The sequence below is a fragment of the Trachemys scripta genome, chromosome 18 (genome assembly GCF_013100865.1).
Source record: "Trachemys scripta elegans isolate TJP31775 chromosome 18, CAS_Tse_1.0, whole genome shotgun sequence".
NCBI classification, from domain to species: Eukaryota; Metazoa; Chordata; order Testudines; family Emydidae; genus Trachemys; species Trachemys scripta.
The window spans coordinates 7,416,192-7,438,117 of NC_048315.1; the positions used below are offsets into that span (position 1 = coordinate 7,416,192).

Sequence of the window (21,926 nt, forward strand, 5' to 3'; positions counted from 1 at the left end):
GAGTTTTGCAATTCCTGCTGCGCGCAGTTGCTAGTCTACACAAGTCTAGGCTGAGTCTATAGAGGGGCTGGGGAGACTATAATATTTGTACAACACTAGTGCCCCATAAAGGAGAGAGAGAAATCCCATTACCGAGCGCAATGGTGTAGAAAGACGGATGATAAACAGGGCGATGTTTAACTAAAAGAACGGGAAAGACACCCGCAAAATGTAGATTCAAACCCAGCCGAAAGGGAGGACTTCACTTTTTTTTTTTTTGTCCTAAACTTAACATAGAATTTAAATTGATTTTTTTCCTGATTTTTATTTCCCCTTTTAAAAACCTGGGGCGACATTAAAAATAGTCACAATGAGTGAGTTTGTGTTAAAGTGTGGCGATAGTCCCTCACGTTCCAACAATAAATACGTGATACAGGGTGTGTGTGTAAGAGAGAGAGAGACAGACAGACAGACAGACACTTCAATTTCCTTCCTATCCCATAAGCGAATTGCAATCTGATTATTTTAATAATAAAAATTAGAATGAAAACAAAGCTTGATGAAACTTGGAGGGAAAAAAACCCTCGTCCAAGAAGTCAATGGAGATCCCTCCCTCCCCCAGTTATACTATTCTGGGTGAAACTCCCCTCGATTTTTAGAATATTTATTCACCTCTCACCCCCCCAAACTTCAGTGTTGACTTTCCAGCTCATTGCTCACATCTTTCCAAAAACAAGCCAGTCTCTCTCATCATCACCCCAATTCTATCGAGCAGGGTGGCACTAGAATCCGAATGAATGCACCTTTCTTGCCCTCCAAAAGAACAAAGAGGGGGAGTGGGGCAGAGAACCCATATGACAAAGGGGGGGACACAAGTCGGGGTTCCAAGAGGGGTAAGGGGGGGAGAGTCAGAAAGGGACACCTTGTGTCAGCTGTTACAACTGAGAATTTGAACTCTTTGTGCAGAAACCTGTCCGGCCGTGTCTCTGCCAGAGACACAAGTGATGTGTCTCTCCTCCTAGGCAGCCATAGATTGGTGAGTGACATCGTTTTGGTTATTCGGTGCAGAAGAGGGAGTGGGGGGGGGTTGATTTGAGCATTTGTCTCCCCCCCCCCCCCACTACAACGTAAATACGATGTAAATAATAGCCCTGCCATTTTCGATTGATGGCTGAGGACATTCAAATCACACCCCTCCCTCTCCGAGTTGGCTGGGCCCTCCAGGGAATAGGGCCGTAAATGCAGCTGGCCTGGGTCACTAAACGTCTTCCCCCGCAATGCAAGCCTGGGGCAGGGAAGGCTCCCTGGAGCCTGCTGCTGATCCCACTTCCCAGAGAAGGGATTACAGACTCCTTCAGTGTGAACGGCTCCTAGGGAAAGACCTGAGAGAATCTTCCCCACTCCGCTTCCCCTTTGGCACTCCACGCTTAACTGGAACGACCCCTTCCTGTGTCCTTTAGCGGAGTTAGCTAGATCGGGGCTAGAGCTCTACAGAAACAAGTCTGGACTGTCCCTGCTCCGGATTGCAGGGTGTCTTCTCAAAGGGTGAATCAAACAACGCACAGGGAACTGTTTTGTCTTTTGTCCAGGCCGAACTCCAGACCCGAAGTCTGTCTGTAGGATCTGGAGCGGTGGGGGGAGAGGGGGGTTGCTTTTTGTGTTAACCCCCATAGAGTTCCTCCCACTACATCACGTTAATGACCCGCTACAGCAAGTGGCCTGTAAAGCAGAAAGCAAACTCTGTGCCTTTTAGAATCATTCGCCCCAGCCAGAAAATGGCTTGCCAGGAAATCCTGACAAGAAATCAATGGGCCTTTCAAAATGTATCTGATCAAAAGGCAGGTTTGGCGCTGGAAGTGTGGTGCTTTCCAGGCCAGTGCTTCAGTCTCCTCAAATCATTAGGGGGAAAACAGTGAAAGCAGGTTGTGATCTCTCTGTGGGCACTTCAGTAGTTCCCAGTCATGACCTGGTTCCCTCCTCTCAGAGTCCTGCATCCTGGGCAGACCCGCTTCGCTGCACATTTTACAAAAATCACTCCAGATCCAGGACTGTTCTTTGAACCAGGGGGATTCATTCCCAAAACGAAACGACACTGACTTCCCATGGAAGCCAGTTCTTATTTCGCTGCAGCTGGAGGAAACCGTCTTAATTTAGTGGGAGAAAATTGTGTGTGTGTGTTCAACACAAAATGTCAAGTCTGAGCAAGGGTGGGTGGCAAGTGAACACAAATGTTGTTGGTTGAAAGGCAAAACCAAATGGTACCGAAGGACCGAACTGGTGCACAAGCAAAGTGAGAAAGAATCGATGCTACCGGTCTTTAAGCAAATGCCAGTACATGTAACATGCCAGTTGGAGTGCCAAGCATTTTATAGAATCAGGTGACTTTATTAATCAATCTTCCTTGCAAACTCCTGGGCGTCAGTTTCCACTTTTCCACAGCAAGGCATCACAATCTACCTTCTCCTGATTTATCAGGGAAGCCGCCTAATCGTTTTCATTTAAAGAAACAGCGAATTTTTGTTTGTCTGGTTTTGGGAGAAGGTATTTTTCAGTTTGGAGTATGAGAGGCAAACTACATCCAGGGATTTTCCTGCTTCTGCTATTTTAATTTGTGTCAGACGAGTCTGGGGTCTCCCCCTGCATTTAAAACAGGTGGAAGGTTGTTGAAATAGATACATTGAATCCCACCTTATTCCGCCTTTACGGAAAGAGAGAAAGTGTCAGATCCATTGTCCTCGGGTTCATTTTGCAGGGGCTTCCTTTGTAAGGTTCATTTCAGCAAGGGTCCCTGGTTACCTTTCCCCATGACAAACTCTTCGGAGGCGGGGTTTCTACCACCGCTGTGTATATATAGTATAATCTCTCTCTCTCTTTCTCACCAGATGCTTTTGCTAACGCCTTAAAAAACACGCACACCATGGAAAGCTGATGGGCATAAGATGCTCATCTTCTCTCTCTTATTCATCCCTGACCAACACATGTCACTTGGGGGCCGGCAGTCAAAGGGAAGAGGTCCCTTGATAGCAGAGTACAGCTGTCGCCTTATAGGGTCTATAGGACCATGGCTATCCCAGCCATCCCTTCCCTCTGTTTTACATGAGAAGAAGCCCATATGCAGGGCGAAAAGGGGGTTGAGGGTGTGGAAAGGGAGGGTCGGGGGCTCTGTGGATGGATGTATTGATTCCAGTTTTTAACGTTTTACCAATAAACGCGGAGAGGATGCAAACCAACAGCTGAGGGGTGGGGGAGAGGCTGGGAGAGAGAGAGCCCAGGAGTTTTGGGTCCCATCCGGCGAACACGTGTGTTTCTGTGTGCGTTGTGTGTCAGGCCGGGCTTTTAAAACTCCAGTTCCCACAACGCTGGCAGAAGAGGAGGAGGAGGAGCTGGAGTGGGGTGGAGAGGTCTTCAGTTTGCAATCCAAGCGCTGGGTCCTTGGGCTGCAGCCGGAGCTGAGAAATGGAACAGCTGTCTGGGTTTAGACAAATAAATAAAGACCGCAGATCGGTATCGAAAAGAGGCTTTGTGCCTGCCTGGATCTATCTGAGAGCCGCCGTTTATATACTTATGTTATCCCGCTACCGGCGCAAACTCCGAACTTTGTCTTTATTCGGTTTGTGTAGCTTAAACCAGAACGTTATCCAAACTGTTTCCTTCTCGGTGTGAACGCCCAATAGGTTTCAGTCATCCGAAGGGGACTAGAGTGGAATTCGCGGATGGGCGACAGGCTGAGCAGAATTGGGGTTTATTTTTGTTTAATGACGAGGGAAAAATAGATATGAACTAAACCGAAGTGAGACGGGTTAGGAATATGATGAAACCGTAACGCAGTTTTGCGAAAGGGAAGAATTAGCCCTGATTTTAGTCCACTTTGATTCGAAAGGACAGTAACTGAGCTGGCTTCCTTAGCTAGCAGGGGATGAATCCGAGTTCTGAACTACAAAGCAATCGAAGTTAAAGTTGGAGTGTCCTCTTCGGATGAGATTTACCATAAATTGCTTTCCTGAAAATGTCACGTTTTTTAAAAAACTTCCCTAAACGGAATGGTGGACTATTAGAATTATTTTCAAGGAGAAAACAACGAGTTTTGTTTTAAATGGTTTTCTCCAGACTATTAACCCTTTAACGTTTTAAAGAAAAAAAGCTATCGCCTTTCTTTGCTAATTAACATTCAGTCAAAACCGCTAGTTCGCAAGAAAAGAATTAAGAAGGGGAGGAGACTTTGTTATAGAAAATGTATTTGCGAATCCGAGCAGAATTCATTATAATCAAATTTATATTGGAAGAATTTTTTTTCTTCTCGGGGACAGTTTTTCAATCATCAACAAGTGCAAACTTCATCAACCTTTCTCCTCAAGATTTTACACATCAATTTCCAAATAAAGGCCATTTCTGACGCAGTTGCCATAGATTTACATTATCCCCATACAACATTTTCTCACAAGACAAACGTAAATGCGAAACCCGAAGAGAAATTAAATATTTTCCTAACCGATCAGTCATTAACAAAATCCCTTTAAGGATCACATCGAATTAATTTTTATTTGCAAAGAGGTTAATTAAGTAAACTACATTTATCATTTGGTTCCAGTTTTATATCACAAATGCTGGCAAATTAATCATATCGGAGTAGTTGATTTTTTTATAAATATCCCAACATAAATATTAAAGAACATTCATAAATACATATACTCGGTTGAAAACAAAAAAATATTAATTTATATCGGATCCAAGCTATATGAGTTCTTCTGAAAACTCATAAAGCTCTGCCTAGAAATTAATGGGCACTTTCCTTCTTGTCCCCCAAAAAGTTCATTCAAAATCTCTTTTTCTCTAGCAGAATGGAGTGTTCTATACAGCCAATAAACAATATGATGTGGCTCAGACAGCAGGAGAGTTTTCACACTTTTCTTTTTCCTTTCCCAAAAGATGGGTCTTCATTTTTTTCTGATCATAAATAAAGCAGAATGTTATAAGCTTTGTTTACTCAAAGGCAATTACCCTCTGCTGTGTAAAAACTCAACCGTGCTCTTCTGAAAACTGTCTTCCGTTGATTAGCCCCTAAACTTTCTTCTCTTCACGTGCCTTGTAAAGACGACTAATTTGTCCTTCTTTGAGTCAGGAAAATTATTAGCAACGGTCATTACATTAAATCAGGACACTTGGTTGTAACCTCCTCTCCATAAAGATGCTCTGCTCAACAACAACAACAACAACAAGACCCCACTATTTAAATTATACAGACACACTTCTCCTCTTGAGCTAGAGAAGAAAAAAAAATATTACCTACCAGTTTTATCACTCTCTCTCTCTCTCTGCTGGGTGCAACTTGGGAGCTATCGCTCATAAACCACTACCGCCACTCCTGTTCCTTAGCCATCTCTTCCCCCAAAGTGCACTTCAGGTACCTTACCAAATAATAATTAAAAAAAAATGAAAATATGGCATTACCTAACAATTTTGACAATGGGTCGCTTCCTCTTATTCTCTATAAATGGGTCTTACTGTACCATCCCAGCTTGGGAAGGATGCTTAATGAGTTGCTGAGGTGGGAGGAGGGCAGCGAGACGGTGATTGGCTAGCCACGGCCGTGACGTGGGAGATCGGTGCATAAGGCTTCGGCTCCTAGGCGGCCGGGAACATGCAGTCCAGCGAGACGCAGCCTGGAGCTGGGAACGGAGACGCGCGGAGAGCCAGACGCACACGCCAGACGGGAGAGAGAGGCTCATCTTTTTAAAGACCTTTTTAAACAGAGTATCCGGCCCTGCAGACCCTCCTCTTCTTCCTCTTCCTCCGGTTGGAACATTTTGGCTAGCGGCGCGCAGAAGACTTCAACAAAAAAACAAAAAACAACCCAAAACCAAACAAAACAAACAACAACAACAAAACTAACCCACCACCGCCACCACCACAAAAAGCATGCAATGCAATGTTGTCTCTGCACGGACAAGGCTAGGAGTTTTGACTAGTGGACTAGACAAATAAACAGGGGTAGGTAAAACTGTCTTGCTGAAATATACAAGGGGGCGTTTGAACGTGTGTCAAGAAGACTGTAGCAACATCAAGCGAGAGGAGATACATCTGGCTGATTTATAGTATGAAAATATATCTATCTATATAACAACAAGCATCTCCCCCCTCCCTCCCTCTCCAGGGCGGCATCCATGACAGATTAGGGCAATGAGCCTAGGTTAGGGTCCAAAGCTCCTTTTGAGTCTGATAATTATTTTATTTTTTTTCTCCTTCCTTTTGATTTCTCGTTGGGAAAAGCAGATGCACTTTGACTCCTGACTGCTCTACCTCAGACCTGAGAAAACTCATCACATTTGTTTTTTTAATTATTATTATTTTTATGCGCGTTGACCTGTGTTATTGTTGGTTTTTTATTATTATTATTATTATTTATTTTATTGGCCGGGATTCTGCTGTTGTATTGAAAAGCTGGGCCGTGGGTGTTTTTTTGTTTTTGTTGCTTTTCTTTTGGTATTTGTGTACCCCTGCTAGGACATTTGAAAGAAGATCTCCTCCTCCTCCCCCCCTTTGTTTCCCCCCTTTTCTCCTCCAAGGCTTTTTAAACACACACAAAAACCGACGCTGGTGTAATCTCTTCTTTTTAAATTTTTTTTTTTTTTTTTTGCTTGACATCTGGGAGCCAAAACCCCCCACTCTCAAAATAACCAAAGACAATGGTGCACTGCGCCGGCTGCAAACGGCCAATCTTGGACCGGTTTTTGTTGAATGTACTGGACAGGGCTTGGCATGTGAAGTGTGTTCAGTGCTGTGAATGTAAATGCAATTTGACAGAGAAATGCTTTTCCAGAGAAGGCAAGCTTTACTGCAAAAACGACTTCTTTCGGTAAGTACCGGACTCCCCGCCGGAAGCCGTGGCTCACAATTCTCCTTTTTAACCTATTTTTTTAATAGGAGCGATGGTTTTTTTATTTTTTATTTTTGTATTTCCCCATCCTGGGCCTCTCCCCAGCACACACACACGCACACAAATCTCCTTCAGCTCCCTTGCTCAAGGTGATGTCGTGGGGAGGGTGCGAAAGGAGGGAGGGCCTTTTGGTTTGTTGCAATGTTCCCCGCGCCGCGGAGAGGGCGGGCATGAGTTTGCCTTGGCAAAGGGGAAATGTGTGAGGAAGAGGAGGGGAGAAAGGAGGCCGGGGTCACCTCTTCGGCTGGCCATCGCCCCTGGGAGCGGAGAGGTTCTCGCGGATCGTTGGCGTGGGTCCTCCCAGGGCCGGGCCCGTGGGCGCAGAGCGGGGAAGAAACTTCAGTTCCAAAGTTCGCTTTGAACTAGTGACTTCTTGGGTGCGCCTTAAAAGGCCTGATTCCTGAGAGACCCGGGCACCCCCCCACAATATGGATCTACCCCCGATCCTCCTCTCCTCCGCCAGAAAATACAAGTCAGAGAAACGAAGGCAAAATCCAGCCGAGATTTCTTTCGGTGCCCATTTCAAAGGCGCGGGCTGATTTGAGCGTGGCAGGGACTAGAACTGGCTTCTTCCTCTGGGAAAAAAACCACCCCAGTCTCTAGCGTTTAATGACAGTCCAGTGGGCGCAGAGACTTGTCTAAATCAGCCACCAAAGGACAGTTCTCTGCCGCAAGACGGCTGCTCACCTCCCTCGGCTACACTTCCGAGAGAATTAGAGTTTAGACCTAATTCCCCCCGCAGTTCCATAACCTTTTACAACTTCCCAGAGATGATGATGTTGTTTATTTGGGGGAAAGGGAGGTAATTCGTATGATTTAGTCTACCCGCAAACATGAGGATCACCAGACTATATTGTATTGTCATCCGAAACCCAACAGGAACGATTATCCATTGAAACAGCTTCCCCCATCTTTTAAAACTTTTAAAAGAAATCTAAGAATTGGGTAGCCTCCATATATTTAACAATATTTCCCCGGGACTTACGCGGGGCATTAAAATGATCGTTGGCCAGAGGTTTACAGCGTTATCCTTAAAATAAGATCATGTAAGTGATCTCTCCCTTGTCCTACGTTGCCTGTCCGGAGAAAACCTGGCCTAGCGGAGTTTTGTCATTGAGTTCTTGGGAGCCCTGGGCGTTGAAAGGCCCGGATAAAATGCAGTTTTCGCTGCTGCCAGGCAAACCAGTCTTTTAAAAAAGTCCCTAAAATATGGACCTCTGAGAGGAGACAAGGATCTTTCCCACGTTTGCCTCTGCCAACTGACGTGCATTATAATGACCAATAGCTAATATCACAAGTGCAATTATTTTGTATATTTGAGAGACTTTAAAAAAAATTGCACTCTTCGGCTTCATTTGATAATGAGAGGAAAAGGCAGCGCTCTGCTTAGGGAGTATGATCCCCTCCTTATCAGTGAGGATGTTGCTTAAATTATATTACGGGAGGAATGCAGTATCCGCCTTGATTCAGATTTTTTCTTTAACAGCCACGCTATCTACAGTAGAAATATCCACCCCCTCCCCCCCAAAAAAAAGTTTGTCTGGAGATCCTTGTGCCCGTTTGCAGCCCCTGTGTATTCAGAAGTGATAATTCAATAGGAAATAACACATTTGCTATCTAAGGCTCTCGGGCAAAGCTAGAACTGGGGGAAGTCTGTGTGGAGGCTGCCGCGTTAAATCTGTCTGCGGTTTTTAGTAAATATGTGATAACTGGATTTGAATAATAAACGTGTTTCTCCAAGAGGAAGCTGCCTGTATACAAACAAATCCCTCTCTTACCCCACCCCCGACCCAGCAGCTGTAACAATCCACATCCCATCCTGTATCCCTGTCAGAAAAACACTTCCCAACCTCCTCACTTCCCGACCCTCCCCGCTCCAGCATCCAGGGCTCTGGGATGAGAGCACCCCTCAACCCCGAGGTGATTCCAGTGAATCAAACTGCCATGCTGAAGAGAAGCAATACCAGGGTTTCAACTTCCCGGGTCTGGCCTGGGCCAGTCCACACTGACTTGTCGGCGAGAGAGAGCCCTGACCGCGGAAATTGACTCTCTCCGCAAAATTTTATTTTCTTGTAAAAATCTCCTAATTCTTGAAATTGTCCTTGGGGTCTTTTTCCCCCTTGTAAATTGTCCCCTCTATGGAAATGGAAAGGCCGGATCTGTCTCCCTTTGCGGAGAGAGTGTGCCTGACTCACACGCACAAACCTCTCATGTAAATTTCCTTCCTTGTCTTGCTTATGTGTTATGAAATTAAATTGGATCTATTGATTTCAATATACAGAAACACAAAGGCTCTGATTTGTACTCGTTTGCATTCTCCTTTTTCCTCTGCCATTTCCGCATTGCCAAGGGAGATTCAGCTAAGGGGCTTTCCTTTTTTTTTTTTTTTTTTTAAATGCTTTAAAGTCCTCAAACCGAGTAAAGTGTAAATATTTGTCAGATCCGTGCTGCAAAACGTAGGTCCCAACCACCGGCTGCAAATATTTCTCGGGGATCTGTGTTCTGTTCAGTTAAACGCCAGAGGAAGATTTATAGACCCCTGCTTTTAAAATAATTTAAATGGTCCTACGTGTATAAATGCTCATAGACAGGCCTGTAGGGCAAATGGCAACATTTATTATAAGTACGTGGAAATAGGTTATTTTAAAACAAGCATTATATTTTCATCCGTTCCAGGAGTTAAGGTGTTATTGCAAAAGACTAATATTATATAACCAGGCTAAAATATATGAACCGGTTGTCTTTCTCCTCCCTCCCCCAAGTTTTTAAGTGGTGACCGATCAAATGCAAGCACCTGGCCTTCCTATGTGCCAAGCAATCCTACAGTCTTTATAAACCTAGCCCCGCCATCCAGGGCGCGCACACACAATGCAAGGCCCTTGACAAATTGATAACATATAAGAAATTCTGCTTAATGTTTATTAGAGCGTCGTTAATCAATGTGTCAAGGTTTAAAGGGGAAACTCTCGACAACCCAGCTCTAATGTTTTAATTAATCTTCCAGCAATATATCCTCTTCCCAGATCACTTCTTTTTTAACACATAATTCAGTATAGAGATACTATATATATAATGGAGGACATTTTCTGCATGGATCAATACTGCACTTTTCTAGGGAAAAAAAATGCTTTTTAAAAATGTTCGTTGAAGGCGATTTGGGGGGGGGGGGCTGGGTTTATTCATTTATACAAGTTTAGCAGCTTTAACGAAATGTGGCCCTATTTCCTGCTTCCTCTCCCCCACAACAAAAAGAAAACAATTAATTTTGAAATATTGCTAGTACAGGGTCCTTCGGGTCACCCAGATGACGCGCTGATCCTGGTGTTTGTTCTTCCACCCTTTCTCTCTCTTCCTTGCCAGGTGTTTTGGGACCAAGTGTGCTGGCTGTGCCCAGGGGATCTCCCCCAGCGACTTGGTCAGGAGGGCGAGAAGCAAAGTGTTCCACTTGAACTGTTTTACTTGTATGATGTGTAACAAACAGCTCTCCACCGGCGAGGAGCTCTATATTATCGACGAGAACAAGTTTGTCTGCAAAGAAGATTACCTAAATAACAGCAATACTGCCAAAGAGAACAGCCTGCACTCAGGTGAGGAGACCTCTGCCATTGTCACTCTCCAGCCAGGCTACCAGCTGCCTGGCCAAAGGCTAAAATACACTTGGGTCTGCACAGAGAGATATCTGGCACTGGGGGCCTCATCCAAAGCCCACTGAGAGCTCTCCTTGATTTCAGTGGCCATTGGATCTCTCTCTCTCTCGGTGTGTGTGTGTGTGTGTGTGTGTGTGTGTACGTGTACATAGACACACATACACACCATAGTATTTTAAGCAGTCTGAAGATTCCAGGGGACCTCTCTCTTATCCCTCTTTGTGTAAGGAAAGTTCTACAAAATTGCTTCTTTCCTTCTTTCTTTCTTTCCCTTGTTATTTATTTATATATGTATATTGGCAAGTAAAGATTTTTGGGCCACCCCTCAGCAAGCTCAACTTTCCCCTCTTATCATAGAAGCTAAATTGGGAGCAGGAAACCTTCCTGATTCGCAGATGCGTTGATAACTCAGTCTCTTGGGTGCTGCTCTGAAATGCAACATACACATTGCAGGGAGAAGAAGATCAGTAGTAATTTACTGTTTTTAATTGTGAACTTACGTTTAATTTTTGAACGGTACATTTTTGCCATCAGAAATGACTGTCGGGTGCAGGCTGGTAGTGCATTATAAATACAAATATTGGTTCAGACTATACATAGTCGGTTTTGTTTCAGTTTGTAATAACATGGAGCCTTCTGTGTGGGGGATCTTGGCTGAGAGACGTCTGTCCCTTTACATTCTGACTTTATAACCAGTGTCCCAAGCTAGTGACGTGCGCCCTATCACGTCTGATTAAATAGAAAAGGAGAAGGGGATTGATGCCACTGGGCAATATTTTCAGAGCATGAATTTTGACTCCTACAGGAACGATTCTTGAGCAGTCTGCGAGGAACAGTGCAAACTATTTCAGGCAATGTTATTACCCAGCAACTGCTGCAATCTGATACCCGGTATATTGTACCGGTTGGAATTTTGCAACTGTTGCATTTGGAGTCCACCTAAGTAGAATCATGGCAGAGGAATAGATGTGAGACCTTGCAAAATATGAGTGCTGCTTTGCAGAAACCAATACTAAATATCAATTAGATAAACATTTGCAGCTGTGAAAGGTAGATTTAAACGTGGAAATGTATTTTATTTGTATTTAATCCCACCTGCATCTAATGCTCTGAAACACAAGTAATGCTTTTTTGACACCGAGGTATATTTTTAAAAAAAGCTTTAGATGAGTCGATTCTAGTGGTCTCTTCTGGCCTTCAAAATCAATGGATGTTGCATTTAAATTCATGCTCATTGTTGTGGGGAGTGGGTTATGATAGTCAAGTTTCCAGTAAAACTAGGAAAGACCCGAGAAACACATGCACTTCCCCGAGCTGTAGGGACGGGGGAGGGGGCGCAAGATGGGGGGGAAGTTCTGAAGGTTTTCAAGATGCATGTGAAACTGTCTCACCTTCACACGCCCGTGTTACAGCGCCTTGGGTCGGGGGAATGCAATGCTCAGCACAGCCGATGTGAGTGTGATCCCCTCCCCACCCCTTTCCTTTTGCCCAGCCACAACCGGCAGTGACCCCAGTCTGTCTCCGGATTCCCAAGATCCTTCCCAAGACGACGCGAAAGACTCGGAGAGCGCAAACGTGTCAGACAAGGAAGCTGGCAGCAACGAAAATGATGATCAGAACCTGGGGGCCAAGAGGCGGGGTCCCCGCACCACTATCAAAGCCAAACAACTCGAAACTCTGAAAGCAGCCTTCGCAGCTACCCCCAAACCCACCAGGCACATCAGGGAACAGCTGGCCCAAGAAACCGGGCTCAACATGCGAGTCATACAGGTACCAAAAGCCAGTCCCAGCCTCGGTTACCTGGGGGGCAGGGGGCAGTTTGGGCGTACAGCTCGCTTGCTAGCAGTGTGTTTGGGAGGAGGGGCTTCCAGTCGGTTAATCGTGGGCCCCATCCACAGCCCACTGAAAGGCTCCTGTTGACTTTGTTTGGGTCTCCAAACAACCCTCCCAAAATACAAGTCGGCTGGTTTAAAAGTTAAGCTTCCAAATGATGCACTTTCCAGTTCAGTACCAGCCCAGTGAAAGGGGAGAGAGGGGACTGACTTGCCAAGCGAGTTAAAGAGACGGGCCTTATAATAATGCCTCCCCGGGGTAGCAAAAAGCCTCCAGAGGGGCAAGATACCCAGCCCCCTGCCCACGCTGGGCAGTCCTTACTCTGGCCGCTCAAATCAACGGGGTGAGAATCTCGCCCCTGGCGACTCTGTGCACAGAATCGCACGAGACCTATTTCTACCTCCCATAATAAAGGGAAGCAAAGGCTTGTGTGTTTAGGAGACTGGTCAGTTTCCAAAACAAAAGAAGAAGGGAAAAAAGGGGAAATCAGAGTTCTAGTTGGGCATTTCTGTATATATAGAATTGAAATATCAGTTTTTGACCCTAATGAATATAAACAGCTGCTTTATGTGCTCAGAGCCTGGTGTTTATTGAACTTCCTCCTGTGGGGCTGGGTCGAGAGATCCTTGAGAGGGTTAAAACCTTTCATGCATTTTGCATCCACCTTTCATGTGGCTCCTGACAGATATAGGAAACAGCGAAAGCTTTGACGTTGTTCCAAAAAGGAGCCGCGGCATATGTACAGGGAAGTCGCACAAAAAGCATGAAACGGGGAAGCCCCCAGAGGAGGTCTTTCTGCAGGAAAACGGAGAAAAGAGGGAAAGGAAAACGTACCATCAGGCTGGGAGAAATGGCCAGGAAGAAATGGAGGAAAGGGAGTTGTACAGGATACACTGTCATGTTGAGAGTGTGCCTCCTGCAGAGCAAATCATCCGTCCCAAACTAAGGGGTACCCGCTGGTTTGAAAGATGAACAGGTCGAGGAATACTGAGTCAGCGTTACTCTTTCCAAGATTTTTTTTTACAAAACAAACTTCCCCTTTCCAGAGTGACATTATAGGCGGACTCTCAAACTGATTGAAATGTGGACTGGCTGGAAATAGTCCCACCCGTCCTGTTCCTGCAGTGACCTGTGCACCTTCCAGGGGTGCAATCCGGCAGCCTTCGCCCGGGCAAGACTCCCGCAATCCTCCAGGGAAGTTTTGCCCGAGTGAAGATTGCAGAGATTTGGCTCCTAACACCGGGCACAGACTTTATTTAACCAAAAAAAAAGAGGCGACCCGCTTCTTGCGGAAAGTGCTAAAGAAGCCGCGAACGGTATCGAAATTAATAACCATAAATGTGAGGGGTTAATGGATAAATAAGAATGACAATGCGCTGGAATTATTAAAAGGTTTATAAACCCGCAGCGCTGGGGGTAATGGGGGGTTAAAGGACCATTAAGGCGAGGTTAGATTGGAAAGTCTCAGTGTGAGGATAATTAGGAGTAATCTTGTCAGGGTAATAAGAATTAACTCAATCATTCTTGACCTGCAGCTGGAGTGCTATAAGCAAAGAACCCAGGGCCTGATTTCAAATGTTCAATTCAACACGGACTGTACATTTGAGGACAGTTTATATATATATATAGACACGAATATATGTGTCTACACACAGCGAGCTGTGCGTGCATATGTTACTTAGCTTGTTTGTAGATGTATGTATGATCTCGATCTGAATAAAGGGTGTATCTGTTTACATTATGTGTATGTGATACACACACACATACACAGATGTATATATATACACATAATTGTGTGAATTCATATAGAGTGTATATTGTGTGTCTATGAATTCACACAATTATATATATATTTGTGTGAATTCATATACACACAATATACACTCTACATATGCATACGCACAATAATATATATATATTCAATGATGTATGTATGTGTAAATATAATGTGTATATGTGTGTCTGTGTGTATACAGATGAATGTTTGTGTTTTATTGTTCATGGGAAATATATCTGCCACGTTGTTCAAATTAGAACAACAGACACTTAGTTTAAACCTAGTCTTCAGTGAGTTTTGCCTGAATAAAAACTACAGCCCTGTTATATCTGGTTAAAAAAAAAATCGGTATCACCTTTTTTCCCCTTAACAGAAACATCCCACCCGCCTTTGTTTTCCTGGAGCGGGGTTTTGCGCTCTTTAGCCCCGCCACCCCAGTATGTGAGAGCACTGAAGTTAATTAGTGACCCAGGGAGTTAAGGCGCTGAGGACTTTGTTTTGTTTTTATTTAAAAGAAAAGCACAACTATTTCTTTAAAATGTCTCGAAGACATTCTCAGAATCCGTCTCCAAGGACAAAAGATTTTTTTTTTAATCTTTCCGAAGCACTCGGAGAAATTGTTCTTTGGGATTCCGAGAAAAAAAATTTTTTTTAGCCTTTCCAGTAATGGTTCTAGGCGGTCCTGTATTTATTTTGAGACTGAAATCCATCCCCATCTGACACTGCCCCGCGCCACGGGTGCTGGGCTGAAGCCCCAGTTCTCATTGTTGCCTGGGCTGGAACTCCCCCTCTCGCACGGGCTGTTACGAATCGGGTGGGGTGGGGGGGGGGGTTGAAAATTCAAGTCCGAAAAGATGAGGCTTTCCCAGGGGTGGGGGCCCGAAAGCCCCTAAAAATCCGTTGCTGTCTGTAGCCTGCCTCCAGTGATATACAGGCTGTCACCAGCGTCCAGATGGGTTCAGGCATTTGGTAATCCATCAGCCTCCTCTCCTGCCCCGGGGGCTCTGCGGAGGGTCCCTCACCCTCCACCTGCTTGGGGGAAAGAGGTGCTGCGTCCTAATTCGGTTGCATCCCGGGATCGACACAGGCTTGACACCGGAGCGGAATGCGGGGAGAAGGAGAAAACAAAAACAAGAACTAACCCTAGGAAAGTGGGGGGTGAGCCCCCAGAGGGAGTCAAAGTCCTGCCTCCCTTTTCATAGACTAAAGAGACAGTTCCTGGCTGGGGACAGTTTGAGCCTGAGATAAAAATCTTCCCCTTGGTGAAGGACTGAGTGCGCTGGGTCCAGGGGTCTGTTCTGCAAGGGAGGGTGTTAAACTGTGTGTGTGTGTGTGGGGGGGGGGGGGGATAAAAGATCTATATGTGTCTCTGCCTTGGTGTGTCTGGGTTTTCTGCAGGGCTGTCTATGCCTAAGGGCAACCTGCGGGTAGACGTGTTGTGAGAGGGGCAAGTCTGGGGGCGCAGGACATCGGTGGTGTGCACACACGACCCTGGCTCTGTGTGGACGCAGCTGGCCCGGGGTGGCTGGAGAGGGAGTGGCCAGCGGGGTTGCAGGGCAGGCGGCAGGCTCCCCTCCCTGCCCCCGGCTGGCGAGTTTGCATGGGGGGGGGGGTCAGCCTGTCCCAGGCGGCAGCTACGGCTCTTTGTCAATCCCGTCTCCTTGCTGCTCCCAGGTGTGGTTCCAGAACCGGCGCTCCAAGGAGCGGCGCATGAAGCAGCTAAGCGCGCTGGGGGCTCGCCGGCACGCCTTCTTCCGCAGCCCCCGCCGGATGAGGCCGCTGGTGGACCGGCTGGAGCCCGGGGAGCTCATCCCCAACGGGCCCTTCTCTTTCTATGGAGGTGGGTAAGAGCGCCGGGTAGAGACGCCTCCCGCGGGGCTAGAAAGGCGCCGCAGGTGAAGAGAAGCAAAGGTCAGGCCAGGTTTCCCACCCTCCCCCCAACAGCTGGCAAGGCTGGAAGGGGAAGAAATTTCTCCTAAGGGGGGGAGATCCTCCACCCCCCCCCCCAAACAAACCCAGCACAATCACAGCTACCCCCACTGGAACAGCTGCAGGCAGGAGACACTTCACACAAACCCCTGCGCAGCGTAGAAGCAAACGCTTTCTCCCTGTTTTAGGGAGGAGGATTTCAGTGCGTGGGATCTCTCCTAAGGAGCGCCCATAGCTCCCTAACCCGCTGTAGGGACACACAACCTGCGGGGGCGAATTTAAAAACCAGGAAGGAAAGCGGCTGAACAGGTCACCAATCAGCTAAGAATGGTCGCTGCTCTCGTTTGTTGTTTTTAGTAGTAGGTGGTGGTGGGGATTTTCTCTCTACCTGGGCTTTGACTATTACTCTTATGGGAGGTTTCTCTCCTTCAGGCCTGTTTCATCTCCAGAAATCTTGCATAAATCATTGAGCACTCTCTGTGACTATTTATGGACAGCCTGCTTTCCAAAGCCAAGTTGAAATCTAATGGCAGAGTTTGGGAAGGAGGTGGAGGGCTTGTTTGATTGTGTTGAATGTTCGGAGGGGAAGCATAGAAGTTCCAACCGGAAATGTTAGTAGAGGACTTATTTCCCAGATCCCTGTAAATACAAAAGAGGGGGCTGGTTGTGAAATCAGGACTGATTATCAACCTCTGGCTGCCACTAATGAATCACTCCAATTAAAGATTTGAAGAGGGAAAGGGGAAGGCTATATACCTCTCTGTTCCTGGGCTCTTCCTGAGAGAGAATGTGTAGAAACTTTAGCTGCAGAAAGCCTTCCATTCCCCTCCCGCTGGAGTTAGTGCACAAAAGGGCCGTGGGGGAAATAAACAAACACTTTAGCCTCGCAAAACCAGTCTGGGGCCCGGAGGAATGAAGGACCCAAAAAATGAAGAATGCAATCAAATGCAGTGAGCGAGAGTCTGTGTAGTCCCATCCTGCAGTCAGTTCGGCTCTGTGTAGAAATAAACTCTTTGATCCGTGGCATTTTCCTGAAGTGAGAATAAGGACCGGGCATAAAACAACAGAATCTGTCAGTATTGTTTTCAGAAACCTTTTAAAAGAACGGTCCTCTGGTTAATTTCACTGTCATTCACTGCTCATCTTTGTCCCTTTCCCTTTTTGCCTTTATTTAAATTGACGAAGTTTCCCCTGCATTCTTTGGCCAGAGTAATTTGAGGTGGTGTGAAAGCTCCATCGTGAACAGAGCTGGAGGACATTTCAGTAGATCAAATGACGGACAAATAGGAAAGGTGCTATATGTGTTCTTTGGGCCATGATCAACGGGGATGGGTCCCTCCTGCTAAAACAATTTGAACCAAGTCTTTCCAATGGACCAAGATGCAGAATATCATATCAGCTAAGCAGTATTGGCTTTTAAATTCAGTGCATTTATTTTTCTTTGTTTTATCGAAATGGTGATTTTTTTGAGAGAGAGACCCAAGGTTGGAATGCCTTTCCAGACTTGCCAACATTTGAAAATGAAGCAGATCACTGCTTGGGCAAAGTAAATAGGACCTGTGCACCTTAAGAAACCAAAATTCCTTTACTTATGGTGAGCTCTTTGGAGCAGGTGAGGTCCTTTGTGTGTTTAAGATTGTACAGCAGCTAGCCCAGCCAGACCCCACTGGGGAATGAAATACACTAACAGGCCAACCTCTCCCTGAAGCTAAGCGCCTGAATCCACATTCAGGGCCAGATTTTTCAAAGTGTTTAGCACCTCTCTAGGCATGTGAATGAAGTGGCCAGATTGGCAAAAGGGCTCAACACCCAGCTCCCATTGTGCTCAACTGGGAAGTAAGTGCTCACTGGGGCCAAGGTACTGTATTTAGGTGTCTACCTGCGTGCTGAGCTCTTCTGAACATCTGCCCATTGGGCTTTGCTTAGGTGCCTAATCGAGGGCCTGATCCAGAGACCAAGAAGCTCAATGGAAAGACCCATTGATTTTTAGTTGGCTTTGGACCAGGTTAAGGCACCTAGTTTGCCCTATCTCATTCTTTTATTGTTTTACACTTGGTTCCTTTGCATTATTCTTCCTCTCTCTCTCTCTCTCTCTCTTTGTCTGGTAGATTATCAGAGCGAGTATTATGGCCCTGGAAGCAATTATGATTTCTTCCCACAAGGACCCCCTTCATCTCAAGCTCAGACGCCAGTCGATCTCCCGTTTGTGCCCTCTTCTGGGCCATCAGGAACTCCTCTGGGTGGAATGGATCACCCATTACCCGGACACCACCCTTCCAGTGAGGCTCAGCGCTTCACTGACATAATGTCCCACCCACCTGGAGACTCACCCAGCCCTGAGCCCAACCTGCCAGGTTCTTTGCACTCCATGTCTGCAGAAGTTTTTGGTCCAAGTCCTCCGTTTTCTTCAATATCCGTCAACGGTGGTGCTAATTATGGCAATCACTTGTCACATCCACCAGAAATGAATGAAGCAGCTGTGTGGTAGCTTTAAAACAAACTGGGTCTAAGTAAGTGATGATCTTCTAGTCTGCTTATGTTATGGTGTACAGAAATGAATAAATATAACATCTCTCTTGCCCTAAGACAATTTTACCGTGGGAATGAACTGAATCCAAATCACTCCAAGGCAAGCTTTGCTATAGATCGGGACAATCTTCATAATATGGTTGTAACAAACAAAAAAGGGACGCTTTTTGGTACCATTGAAAAGACACTGGTGAAGCTGTACAGTAAAGTGCTGCTGTGCTGTAGGATGGCGTAGGTTGAATACCCTGTTGGATGTCACCCTAAGAGCCACAATCCTTAGGAACTTTTCATTTAAAAAACAAAACGAACAAAAGAAAGGTCAAAGAAAGGGAGGGGGAGTGTGAAGAGCGCTAGTTAAGGATGGTTCTGGCATTATGAATTTGTTTGTTAATTTTGTCTCTCAGAAAGTTCAACAACAACAACAAACTCTTTTTAGCTTCTGAAATGTGAGCCTGCTGACTATCAGGTGGGACTTTTTGTTTTTTAATTATTTTGCCAAAATAACAAATACTAAATGTAAGCCCTCAGCATCAACTCTTCTACCTTCACAAAGCTACACACACAAAAAATCCTCATAATAACAAAGGTCGCCAACCAGACCTCTAACTAAAAATGACTTGAAACAAACAAATAAAAAAGTATTCTACCTTCACAAAAAAAAAAAAAAAAAAACCTAAACAAAAGACTCTACTGACCTAAAAACAGTCAACTGTTTACGTAGAATGTTAAATTCAGGAGTTCAATGTTTTACTAATAAATCCTGTTTTAGAACCTCTTGTTCAAAAGCAAAATATTTTGAGCAACCAACCAAAATATATCACTTTCTTTTCTGTAGATGTTCTATGACAGATTGCAGGGCTTGTGGTTCACTGTGCTAGTTGTAAAAGGTGTTGTTTACAGAAGGCAAAGAAAAAAAACCCATGAAAACCAGACAGTTGCCAAATAACGTAATTATATAGCACAAATACTGTAAGGTGCTTTGCACCAGCAACCTGAGCAAGTGTGTTTTGGTTTTTTTTAAGTGTTACAAGGTTAAACAAACAAACATCTTTGCTAATTTTTAGTCCTGTTGAACATTCATGGAATTGTTAATATGACTTATATAGACCCACACAGGTTTTATTTTTGTGTCTTTAAAAGAAAAGTCCAAAATATTTAAATTTTATGGTCAAATATGCAGTCAACAGCTGCTACTTTTTTCTTTATATATTAAATTTCTCATATGTCTTTTATTGTTCTAATAAACCTAAGCTTGTGTGACCTCCAGTGCATATTAGACCATTCACTGTATGAAAGAAAACATGTTGGATAAAATTTGTGAGTTTTTAATAAAATTAGAAAATCTGATGTTTAGATAACTTGTGTTTCATTTGATAATTTAAATAATTTTAAATGGGTTCTCTTGAATATAATAGCCCTGAAAAGATACATCCACTATACTCGTATTATATATCTATTTTGCTTTGGTAGAAGTCTAAATCCTGTTGCCAATGAAGATAGAGGTTATCTGTAGTTTCATCCTCTCTTTGCATCTGCAGACTTAATTGATACAGTGCAAAAATATGTTCATCTATCAATTAAATTACAGAATTGGAAACGTATCAAATTGTTTAACATATTAGTTCATTCTAGGTCTATGGTAAGACACAAAACGTGTCCAAGATGTTCATTTTTTATGCATATACAAAACTGTATTGTGAATATGTCAAAAACCTGTAAATATATGGTTTAAGATTGATCCATTTTTAGCTCAATTTATTTTCCATAGGAAATCCTACTTTCTAATTTGGTGGTCTGAAAGACAACATAAACTGAATGTACAGCAAGAAATGACAATAATTTTAATCCCCTTTTCAGAGCTGATATAAAGTTCATTGTTTTATAGCTTTTGGTACGTTAGAAGTTGCACTAAATACATATTGTCCTGAGACCCACTACCCCCCAAAATTTTGAAAAGTTACAGATATAATATTTCAGTTGTGAATTATGACATTGTCTCTGTCTTCAGTCCTTACTGAGGCAAAAATACCATTGATGCCTGAATAAGGAGTACAAGGTTGGGTTTAGGTTTGATAAGTCCCATAGATAAAACCCTTTCCAAGTGCTCACTTAATAGTGGAATTATATGTTTTCTCCATCCCTGAGTTGGCTGTTTCCCTTTTGTTTTAAGTAGGCCCAGAAATTTTGCTCTTACCTACAGCTTCGTAGTCTTGATTATTTATCTCTTTGTGGTGAGGGAAAAATCAGAATGCTTTAAAATTGTATGGTATGTAATTTTTATTGGTGGTTTCACATTTTGTTGACTAACACCTAGGCTTATAGACCCAGCAGAGGGAGCATTTAGTTTAAGCAATACTTCAATTTAAACACAGAATGTCATCTATACTAAGAGATAAATATAAATGATCTGCAAGTCATCTGTTAGTGTTTTTTTTTAATCATGCTTTATTAAATGCAGGGGAGACTTTTTTTTTAAAACTCATGGGCTCTGTGTGTAACTCATTTCTTTATCGCTTTATTTTTTTTATATCCGGTGCTTCTGATTTTTTGCTCCATTTTGCATTTAAATAATGAAATCACAGGAGATCTATTCATTACATATTTTGATTTAACTGGACTGATGCTCTTTATATATACTACCATTTGCTATTAGGGGGCTGGTCTACCTGGCTGGTTTATTGTTGAGTCAGTTATTTTATATGAAGAAATTGTGCCAAGTGTTCCCCCCCCCTTCTTTCTTTCTTTCTTTTTCTTTAAGTGAGTTACTTGTCCAGTGTATTAAGTATTTGTTTATGTAGCGCACATAGGTAGAAATGTGATGTAACTCAGATTTAGGTCATACAAGGCCAGAGGAAAGCCTGTGTTTACTGGACCCAATCCTGCAGTCCTTATTTCAGGCAAAGATGCGACTCGAATCAGCAGAAGTTTTGCCTGACTATGGGCACTATCCACAAGGCTGTGAGAACTCTGGCTGTGATCCATCAAAGCACTTTAGCACATGCTTAATTTTAAGCACTTGAGCAGTCCCGGGCATAAAGTTAAGCACACACCTAAGTGCTTTGTTGTATCGGAGCCCGAGTGCTCAGCTCTAGAGTTCTGGACTCTGATTAACAAGGTAGATACTTAGGAAGGGCCCAATCCTGCACTGTTTGCACAGTCAAAACTCCTGTTGAAATTGCTGGGATATTGTACCCTATAGAAGACCTTGCTTACATGCGCAGTTCTATTGAGGGGTAGTACTCCTGAGTAACAGTTTTCAGGGTAAGGCCCTCTGAGTACATGTGTTTGTATGAGTATT

At 44.3% G+C, this 21,926-nt stretch overlaps 1 protein-coding gene across 2 annotated transcripts; it reads left to right on the forward strand.

The window, feature by feature from the left end:
• Nucleotides 1-5,615: 5,615 nt before the first annotated feature.
• On the forward strand, nucleotides 5,616-19,975 carry LHX1 (LIM homeobox 1). Of its 2 annotated transcripts, none has more exons than XM_034752792.1 (5): nucleotides 5,616-6,832; nucleotides 10,274-10,500; nucleotides 12,053-12,330; nucleotides 15,845-16,010; nucleotides 18,208-19,975. In XM_034752792.1, exons 1-5 carry the CDS (start codon nucleotides 6,663-6,665, stop codon nucleotides 18,585-18,587), a joined length of 1,221 nt encoding a protein of 406 aa, XP_034608683.1. In that variant the 5' UTR covers nucleotides 5,616-6,662; the 3' UTR covers nucleotides 18,588-19,975. The 2 variants fall into 2 exon arrangements, with proteins under 2 accessions (XP_034608683.1, XP_034608684.1); XM_034752793.1 differs by having other exon boundaries at nucleotides 12,095-12,330.
• The last annotated feature ends 1,951 nt before the right edge of the window (nucleotides 19,976-21,926 follow it).